This window comes from Lactuca sativa, chromosome 1 (assembly GCF_002870075.4).
Source record: "Lactuca sativa cultivar Salinas chromosome 1, Lsat_Salinas_v11, whole genome shotgun sequence".
Classification (NCBI taxonomy): Eukaryota; Viridiplantae; Streptophyta; class Magnoliopsida; order Asterales; family Asteraceae; genus Lactuca; species Lactuca sativa.
In genome coordinates, this window is record NC_056623.2 from 228,857,146 (window position 1) to 228,868,240 (window position 11,095).

Genomic DNA, 11,095 nt, shown 5'->3' on the forward strand with positions numbered 1-11,095 from the left:
TATTGTTGTACAGAGTTTTTTTAGCTGCAAAATGCTTTTAGTTAGTTATCACTATGTTCGTTCAAAGTTTAATTTTTGTTTGAATGCAAAAAACACTTTCTTTTTTTGATGATTTTAAATTTCATTATTTGCTACGCTTACCAATTTTTGATGTTTTCTTGGATTCCTTTAAAATATGGTTCCTTTTTAGGTGTTTCTTCTGTGACATTGAAAGAAAATAGGAAAGAAAAGGAAAAAGTTTGTATTATCTACGTACAACTAATGATGAATTGTTTTAAATAATTGATTCAAGGTTTTGAATTTTCTACGAAATATTGAACATACTTTGACTTTATATTTTGGGAAATGTGTATATTCAAAACAGCCCTTCAAGATTCTTCTAATTTCTGAAATTTTCCTTGTGTGTGCTTTTGAGCCAAAAACCCTTTTTTAAACTTTAAATTACTTTGTTCTCCAATTCTCCATCTTTTCTGTTTAAAGTTCAATCTTTTTTCTTTTTTCTCTTTTCTCTTTTCTTGCAATTTTTGATTGTTTTCATTTGTGGGTTCTCTTATATTTTACTCTTTTTGCAATATATTTTGTGGGATACTTGTTACTTGGCTCTTATGCATTTCAAATTTTTATGTGTCTGTTTAGATTATAATTCACTATAAAAAGATGTTTTAAGATGTTTTTCTCTTTCGTAGAACTTAAAAGAACGAAAAAGAACTAAGTTGAATGCTTTTGAGGATTGATGACATGATGATGAGAAATTCAGAAATGAAGATTTATGTGGTTGCTATTTTGGGTTTATTGATAATTTCTTCCACACGAAATTGTTTCGGGTTTACTGATCCTGGTGATAGTAAGTTCTTGATTCCCTCTCCTCGTTAACTTTAATTAATATTTAGTTTTTGGCGAAAAATATATTATTTGAATTTTATAATTCAAAGCTTTTATACTTCTCCAATTATAAACCTTTTTCAAAAGTTTTGTTGTTGGGAAATTTAGCTACTTTACCTTCATTGATATAAATTGCTTTATAAAATCCTTTCATAGTTTGTCATTATTAGACTACGCATATAGTTATTAAAAAAAACACGGTAGATTGATAGGTCTGTAATTTAAGTAAAATAAATCAGTTGGTCAAAAATTTAATAATTATATAACATTTTATTAAGATTAGAGGGTAAATATAATATTATCAGAAGGTGGACAAAGTGTAAAATATACACTATTTCAGTAACCACATAAATGCATCTTCACTCGGTTTTTATAAAGCTTTTAACAAATATAAAAAATTAGTTGTTAAGAGGTCGCTTTAAACATTTTTATACGAAACTACGAAAGTCTAATTTGGCCATTATATTTATAACACTTTATTTTACACTCTAGTTAATTAAAGTTGTTAAAATTCGAATATGATAATACTAATAAGTTTTTGAAATATCAACAAAAAATCATTCTTTCTAATAACACAAAATTATTGTTTTCAATGGCAATACTTTTTATTTATTTATTTATTTATTTTATTGTTTTTCTCAAATAACAAAAAGCTTTAAAAATCAAAGGGATTTACCCTAACGATATCAGGCCCAAATTATCATCGGAGATGTAATTTTTTTTTTTTTTTTTTTTTTTAACCAGCAAAAGAGTGATATATAAATAAGAGGAAAGCCGGAGATGTTGTAAGTAACTAGTATAAATACGATTACAAAATTATTATGAAAATAATGAATACCCAACTTTTAAACTATTTGACATGTTATCTTTTTAGTTAAATCTTTTATTTTTTCCCATTTCATCCATTATGAATAAAATAATAAAGCTACGTTATTCTTTTCCTGTATTTTAATCCTTACCAAATCAGAAAACCGGAAAAGAAAAAAGTTTTCCTAAATTGCCAATAAAATTATAATGGTTTAATACCCAAATAAACCCATAAAAGTACAAAGACTTTCTTTTTAATATTTTTTTTTTGTCTCTTTATTTGACTATATTACTATTTTCCATCTTCGTTTACAAATATGATTTCCATATTTACAGTTTTAGCCATAAATAGCCTATACGCCGCCCTCGGTTTCCCTCCTCTTCTGGGATGGCTGCTCGCAGGAGGCGACCCATGTTTAGAAGGTTGGCAAGGTGTTCAATGCGTCAATTCCAACATAACAGGAATGTACGATATAAAATAATTATTATATCCCCTGTTTTTATCTTTTTACGAATATCTAAATAATTAAAAATTGTCTTTTGTAATTATTTCTAAATTCACAGAGTCCTTAACGATGCTAATTTGGGAGGTGAACTCGGTGAGAATTTGGGAGCTTTTGCTTCAATCATACAAATGTGAGTCTTGAAGGAGTTCTTTCTTTGTTGCTTAATTAAAGGACTTAATGGAACATGACTCAATCAATTAATAGAAAAACAAACAAACATTGGAGTCAATATTCCATACAGATTTGCCGATTACCCTCAAGACCTTGTACGTTATACAAACATTGGAGGCAACATTATACAAATAATAGAAAAAAAAACAATGCTTAAGTTTACAACTTTCATCATGTTAACACCTTGTGGTATTACTATTTTATGATCTTCCATTATACAGAGATTTGAGCAATAACCACATTGGAGGCAATATTCCATCAGATTTGCCAAGTACCCTCAAAACCTTGTACGTTATGTTTCCATCTTTGTTTTCTTTTTGTGCATCTATTGCTTTGCACACACACACACAAAAATATATATATATATATATATATATATATATATATATATATATATATATATATATATATATATATATATATATATATATATATATATATATATATATATGGGCTTAAAATAAGTTGTTTCTTGAGTAAATTACATGAATGGTCCCTATGGTTTAAGGTAATTTGCACGTTTGGTCCCTAACTTAATTTTTTAACTCGGAAGGTCCCTACTGTTTGTTTTTGTTACTCGCTTGGTCCCTTTCTTACGTAAAAATACTATTTTGCCATTGATTTTCTAATTTCTTTAAATAAACACATCCCCAATCCCACCTCCTCATCTTACCTTATCTATCTCACAATTTTTCTCTATTTAAATAATAGTCTTTTTATGTAAGATAGGGACCAAAAGCATAACAAAAACAAACTGTAGGGACCAAGCGTGTAACAAAAACAAACATCAGGGACCTTTCGAGTTAAAAAAATAAGTTAGGGACCAAACGTGCAAATTACCCAAAACCTTAGGGACCATTCATGTAATTTACTCTTGTTTCTTTTTTACCTAAGGGGCTTAATGCGCATGGCTTAATTCAATAAGCTATATATGAGTGATCCTAGTTTTAATAAATTTCCTCCGTTTATTTTTTCTTATGTTTCACTACATGTGCCGTTATTTTCTGGAATATTTTTTTGAACATCGTTATAAACGTACAACACTTAATCCAGAGTCCAAACAACATTTAATTGGTAAAATAAAAGAAACAATGCCTACAAGAAAATTCAAAAATTTTATGACATTGTTTCTTTAATGAAATTACATCTTATTTATTTATTTATTTATTTTTGTTAGCTTTCTCTCTGGGAACCAACTTAAGGGAACCATACCAGAGTCATTGTCTACTTTAGGCCAATTGACAGATTTGTAAGTTTCCTTTTCATATATAATATTTCCTCTGTTATTTTCTTTAATCAATTGTTCTTCTTTAATTGTAGGTCTTTGAACAACAACCATTTGAGTGGAGTCATTCCAGATTCCTTTCAACAACTTATCGCATTGAGTAATTTGTATGGCTTCTTTTTTTTGATAAATTCAAATAGGCAAAATACAACAAAGCACGATGTACTTTCATCATTTTATTCATTTAGCCACTTTTTTAATCTCTGTAGTCATTAAATCATTATACGTTTTTTTAACCTTTTCAAAAAAACCAATTAAAATAAGTTCGGTGGCAAAATTAATAAATGGTGAAAATACGATCGTGTTGGTATTTTTAAACTATCCAAAAAGGTAAAATGGTTTAATCACTAAAAAAAATAATAAACACCAATCTATTTTTCCCTACCACACACCAATCTAGTTTTGTTATTTCCTATGTTTTGGCACAAAATACTGTAACGCTCAACAACATGTAAATCCATTTCTTTTCCTTTTCAATTTTCGCTGTGCTTGTACTTTTTCTGTTTATTCACCACCGTTTGCCCCCTTACTTTTAGACAAATATCATAAAGCACCCTCCATTATAATGAGGCTCTCGTTCCTTTAAAATTTTACATTAAAATTAAATTTGAAATTATCTAATTTAAACCAAATAGCTGGTTTGTTATTTTTTGGTTTTGTTCATTTTTTACAATGTAATAAGTTGACATGTATGTTATTATTATTATTATTATTATTATTAACTTTTTTAATAAAAGATTTTATATGTTATATTTTTTTCGATTTTCATAAAATATATTGTATTTTCCATTTTTTTTCAAAAATCTGCTAACCGTTTGTTTTTTCCAAAACAATCTTAAATTTTTTTTTGAAAAAATATTTTACATTTGCCAAGTTTTTTTCGAAAAATAATAATTAAAAATGTCAAATTAAAAAAAAGTAAAATAAAAACAAGGTTTGTTTTCAAGAAAAAACATAAATTTAAGATATAATAAGAAAAAACAAAATATATTACATTTTTGTTATATAATATTTAAAATTTTAACCACTGTTTGGTTTATGACAATATATAGAGATCAATAAAATATATGTAATATATATTATTAATTAAAAAAAATGTCACGTACATACAATCAAATGGCACATTATTGTAATATTTATTTACTATTATTCTTTTCTTATTCTCGTTTTTACATTCGGTTGCTACTCCAAATGAATTTAATCCGATTTGCTACTTTTTTTTTAGTTTGATCCGTTGACTTTTATATATATATATATATATATATATATATATATATATATATATATATATATATATATATATATATATATATATAAGAGAGAGAAAAAGAAAAAGATAAGAGAGAAAATTACTTTTTAGGAAAAGAAGATAATTATGATATTATGGTAAGGTGTGCAATAAAATAGACCCTAAGTCTAATAATATATGATAATGGTAGGTTGGTGTGTCAAAAGTAGGACCCATAATAGATATGTTTTAAATTTGATTTTTTTTTTTTTGTTTCAGGGACTTATCTCGCAACAATCTAAGTGGCCCTTTGCCTCCTTCAATGGTGAACTTGTCATCAATTTCCACATTGTAAGTCGTTTATATGAGCTTTGAATTTGATCAATGATGAATAAAAAAATAAACATAATATTAATGATGTAAATATCAATGAATAAATTTATATTTTGGGTATCGTTTTGTTTTACTTTTACAGGCATTTAGAGGACAATTATCTCACTGGGGTACTCGATGTATTGCAAGATCTTCCACTTATTGATTTGTATGATTCTTGCCATATTTTTTTTCTTCCATATACAGCTTCTCTCAAGATACATATATTTTCATTTTTTTTTGTTTCTATTATATATTATTATTTTTATTAATTGAAATAATATTTTTTTTTTGTAACATAGGGATATCGAGAATAACCTTTTCTCTGGGCCAATCCCACCGAAATTGTTGAGCATTCCAAATTTCAGGTACAAATTAATCATTCCGTAAGAAATATAATCTTTTCTCCAAATTATAAAAGTTTTTGATAATTAATCCGATGTGTTCGATACCCTTGAATAATTGCAAAACATAAAATCTAGTCGACCAAATCCAAGTAACCAAATATCGTCTCATAAACAAGATTCCAATTTGATTGCCATTCGTGAAGGCTCTCAAGATTTTCTGATTATCGAAGGGCATATTAGACCATTTCCAAAACATGAAAATGTTTCAATTTTTTAAAATAGTTGCAATGATTTCTCTTGTTCGAGCTATTTAAACGATATATAAATATAACATTCATATATGCAATGCAGAAACAAAGGAAACCCTTTTAATACAACCACTATTCCTTCGCCACCTCTCTCATCTCCTTCACCATCATCGCCATTCCCCCCTCAAACTCCGGAAACAAGCTCCGGAATTGAAGCACTTGGACCTTCTTCTCCAAAGCTACCACATGATTCCGGTCAACAAAAGTCAATATTTAGCAATAAAGTTGTTTGGGTTGCAATTAGTGGATTCTTGATTATTGTTTTACTTGCACTTGGATTTTGCATTCGTATGTCAAAACGCCACAAAGAAAAGTCAAGTATCAAAGTTAGTGATCATATAAAGTCTTCCTCAAATCCACCTCATCTTAAAGAGAATGGTAAGTTAAACACAAAATAATTGTTTTAAAAACATACTTTGAGTTTAATGGTTTGCATATTTCGATCTTGAAAGTCAAAAGTTGACCATGACACTTGTGATCTCTTTGTTACACAGAGGCTCAAAGGAATGATAATGGAAGAAATAACTTATTGCCAATATCCAATGTGAAAGAAAAGAAAAAGGAAACCATTTCCAAGAATCCAACACCTCATCAACTTCTTTCAAGAGAAAGTGTCATTGTAAAATCATTGGTGATTCCAACAAACACAAATGGGAACACTTCAAGAAACATAAATTCTCCCAAATCTTTCTCAATTGCTTCTCTTCAACAATATACAAATAGCTTTTCTCAAGAAAATCTTATTGGTAGAGGCGTACTTGGCCCAGTTTACAAAGCCCAACTCCCTAATGGAAAGGTAATTTTTTCTTTTTTTTATAGATAAATTGTTGTCTGAATAATTGATGTTTAAAAATTTATTGAGAAAATGACTTCGCTTTTGGGAAAATGGAAGGGAAAAATAAACGAGAGTAAGTTTTTAAAATGATACACCCATATATTGCTTACTAGATTACGAATACATAAAATTTATCGTTTTTACATGTTTTCGTAATCTTATTTTTGTTTGGGAATGCATATCATTTTTTTTTAGGTATTTGTAGTAAGAAAATTGGAGAATATATCTTTGAGGCAATGGAGTGATGAAGATTTCATGGGTATGGTGTCGAATGTCTCAAAACTTCAAAATGAAAATATAGTTGGACTCGAAGGTTATTGTGTAGAACATGGACAAAGGCTTTTTGTCTATGAATATTGTAAAAACGGGACGTTACATGAAGCATTGCATCTTGATGATGAGATTCATGAAAAACTTTCATGGAATGCTCGTGTACATTTGGCACTTCAAGCAGCAAAAGCATTGGAGTGAGTACATCTTTCAACTTTTTAGGTTCAAAAAAATAAAATAATAATATTAACACTTGTACTTACATCCTTTTTTGAATAGTAAAAAAAAGTAGAATTAAAATATTGTATGGGTGACGTGGATGGAAGGATTTTTTGAAAGTAGAATGACTCTCATGGGACAAATTAAAAAGATGGTTGCAATTTATGGTGACCTTAACCCATATAGAAATCATATATTTTGTTGTAGTGTCACATAGATAACGTATAAACAGACCTAAAATACGAAAAAGTTAGATCATGATTGTAAATGCTAGTGTTTTTATTTTTATAATGTTTTTTGTAAGGTATTTGCATGAGGTTTGTCAACCGATTGTTGCACATAAAAACTTCAAGTCAACAAATATTCTTCTTGATGAAGAGCTTAATGTACGTGTTTCGGATTGTGGTTTGGCCCCACTACTACCATCAGGCCACATTAGTAAGGTAAATCTTCGGAGTTTTCTTTTTTTTTTATTTTTTTTTATTTATTTATTTTTTTTGTGGTTCCATAAAGCAATAATATTAGCAATCGAAGACCCATAAGTCAAAATCCATGAAAGTGAGACGATATTTGTAGAATTTATTGACATATAATAGCAAAAAAAACACTTACAACACAAATTGCAACGGAAACCAGAAAGATCTTAAATAAGTAATCTAAGTAAGGAACTTATATAAAGTTTCGGTCTTAATTTTCGGGTTGAAAAGAAAAAACCAAAAAACACCCTAGAATTTCGGTCAGTTTTTTAAAACAAATTGTTTTTGAATAAGTTTTATTAAATTTATGATTCGTGTTTGAATAATTATGATGATGAAAATTGACATTTGGTAATTTAATTAGCTGCAAGCTTCGGGATACGGTGCCCCGGAATTGGAATCAGGAACTTATACTTATCAAAGTGATGTTTATAGCTTCGGAATTGTGATGTTGGAACTTCTCACGGGTCGAAAAGCTCATGACAGGTTTTCCTCCTAAGATCTTCTAAACCTTTTGAGTAAATTACACGAATGGTCATAGTTTGGGGTAATTTGCACATTTGGTCTCTAACTTTTTTCTTTTTTTAATTTGGGAGGTCCCTACTATTTGTTTTTGTTACGTGCTTGGCCCTACTGTTTGTTTTTGTTACGCGTTTGGTCCCCTTCTTACCTAAAAATATTATTATTTAAATAAGGAAAATGGTGAGTGTAGGTAAGGTAAGGTGAGGAGCATTGGCGGAGCTTATATATGGCCAGGGGGCCTTTTTTTTTTTTAATAATTAGTCCATAAGTATTAAAATAGTTACATATTATGCCCAAAAACAATAAAGTTTGACTTTGGCCCCCCCCCCCCCCCCCCCCCCCCCCCCCCCCGTTCTTCAATTTTAGTGTTTATTACTCAAATGTGTAATAAAAACAAACAATAGTAACCTTCCGAGTTAAAAAAGTAAGTTAGGGACCAAATATGTAAATTACCCTAAACCATAGAGACCATTCGTGTAATTTACTCAAACTTTTTTTTCTTTGTGGTAATGAATGTTCAAAACCATATATATGAAATTTTGGTTAGTAGATTTTGATATCCGAGAAATCATATCAAAGAGTATCTCGACTTTTACAAATATATATTAACTAGTTTATAAGCCGTGAAACCACGGCTACAAAATTAATTAAACTTTAATAGTTAGAACACAAAATTATTAATCAATTATATTCGTTAATTTAAATCAATATGTGAAATTATATCACCTTATAATTTATATTAATTTTATTTTAATTTTTATTGCATTGTTATTAATTTATTGTAATTAAAGTGAAAGTTTTAAAATTTGAAATAGATAATTAATAGATTGACAAGTGGCATACATTAATTAAGAGGGTTAATAAGGTGACACATGACAAAAAAAAATAAAATGTGTATTAATTAGAAGGCCTAATATGATGACACATGTCAAAAAGAGATTAAAACTATTCTTTTATTAGAATAAGATTTCTTTGTCTTTTAGACAACCTAATTTCATATTAGTTTTATCTACTTAATGAATGAATTAAATTGCTTATTGGTTACCTCCATTATCTACTTAATAAATGAATTAAATTGCTTCTTTATTATTACGTCTATTAAAGTTGTGTTTGGTAGATTGAAACAACTTATTTATTCTAACTTATTTATTGTATACATGAAAGGCATATAAAAAAAGAATTATTACCTCTATTAAAGTTGTGTTTGGTATTGCAGTAGAACAGGTAAGGTACAAAATAATAAGGTTTTGTAAAAACTAATTGTTAAGGTAAATTAAAAATATAAAAGACATTAGCAAAAATGAGTTTGTAAGGGTTTATATTGGAAAATCATTATCTGAATACTGTATCCCTAATTTTGGATCGGATATTCAAAACTTCCGGTCAGATTATAATATTTTTAGCACCCTTGGTAATGACCGAAATGCCCCTCCCCATCTTCTAATGCAAAGGAAAGTCCATTTTTGACTTCAAGTTCGAAGCATACTTGAATTTTCTTATTCTTGTTATCTCCAAATTGTGTTGAACTTTACTTTATCTTTCGTAAGGATGTATAATAATTATTGTATAGTTGGAAAACAACTCATTTGATTCTTTTGATACTTAAATTGAATGTTGAATTTTTATTTTTAGGAAGAAAGTAATATTATCTTTTTTTTTTCCTAATGAATATTGCTTGATTCTTATAGGACAAAACCTCGTGGGGAGCAATTTTTAGTAAGATGGGCAGTTCCTCGTCTTCATGATATCGAAGCCTTATCAAGAATGGTTGACCCATCTCTTGATGCCACGTATACATCCAAGTCTTTATCTCGATTTGCAGATATTATTTCTCTTTGTGTTCAGGTTAGTATCTAGAACGGGCTATAGAAAATAATGTTTGGATACGATAATCAGATAACGAACAACTGTAGGAGTTTTTGACAAATTTATGTTACTTTTATGAAATTAGTTATTTGATCATTAAATAATCAAATAATCAGAAACATAATATATTTTTCCAAACATTATAAAATGACTATTTGACACCCAAGTAGTGAGATAACCAAAACATCTTTGAAAAGGAACATACAGACACTCGGATTCATGTCTATTAATGATTCAAAAAATGTTTAATTTCCAAAATGAACCATTATAGGTGTCAATGATTTATATTTTGTATGTTTCTTCAATTTTTGTAGGCCGAACCAGAGTTTAGACCACCAATGTCAGAAATTGTACAAAATCTCTTGCAAATGACCAAGATGAACCATTGAATTTTCGAATTGATGTTTCTTAAGGTTGTTGCCTTGTTGGTGTGCTAAATTCTTCATAGAATTTAGCTAATCTTGTCTTGATTCGATTTGTTAGTTAAATTTGTTGGTTGTGTTTGTGTAAAAAATATATGCTTTGGGTTTATTATGATGATGGTGGATATTTGATTGTGGGGGGACTAGCGAATGGCGATGCACTGGTGGTGGTTGGTCATATGGTTGTAGTTCATTCATTGGATGGGTGTAAGATTTTTCTTTAATGACTAAATACCTTTCTTGATTTAGTGTCTATCTGAGAACTAAGAAGTTTTGTTGTGAATCTGGTATAAACTTAGATTTGGTTGTGGAGTATATAGAATTGGCACTTAAGAAGTTCTTAAGAAAAATGCGGTCTTGAATGTTGTATTTATGCATTACACTTGTATTCTCATATAATGTGAACCGAAAAATATAAATATAGATGTGGTTTTGGGAAAGTCTTTGTGCATACGGAACAAGATGTTGAGGGGAGGGAATTTGCCTAGACTGAGACTGTTCAGCAGAAAAGGCTGCAGTAGGAGTTGAAGTGGTAAAACCATACAAAGATTTCAAAAATAATTCATTACTTTCGGCTTG

At 28.8% G+C, this 11,095-nt stretch overlaps 1 protein-coding gene across 2 annotated transcripts; it reads left to right on the top strand.

Annotated features, from left to right (window-relative positions):
• Window positions 1-475: 475 nt before the first annotated feature.
• On the top strand, window positions 476-10,866 carry LOC111889490 (protein STRUBBELIG-RECEPTOR FAMILY 3). 2 transcript variants are annotated; one of them, XM_052764786.1, is made up of 16 exons: window positions 476-844; window positions 2,026-2,155; window positions 2,254-2,325; window positions 2,588-2,653; window positions 3,544-3,615; window positions 3,687-3,758; window positions 5,159-5,230; window positions 5,355-5,420; window positions 5,554-5,619; window positions 5,950-6,284; window positions 6,401-6,702; window positions 6,937-7,208; window positions 7,535-7,673; window positions 8,071-8,192; window positions 9,917-10,102; window positions 10,398-10,866. In XM_052764786.1, exons 1-15 carry the CDS (start codon window positions 718-720, stop codon window positions 10,083-10,085), a joined length of 2,082 nt encoding a protein of 693 aa, XP_052620746.1. In that variant the 5' UTR covers window positions 476-717; the 3' UTR covers window positions 10,086-10,102; window positions 10,398-10,866. The 2 variants fall into 2 exon arrangements, with proteins under 2 accessions (XP_052620746.1, XP_052620745.1); XM_052764785.1 differs by having other exon boundaries at window positions 517-844; window positions 9,917-10,073; window positions 10,409-10,866.
• Window positions 10,867-11,095: the final 229 nt, after the last annotated feature.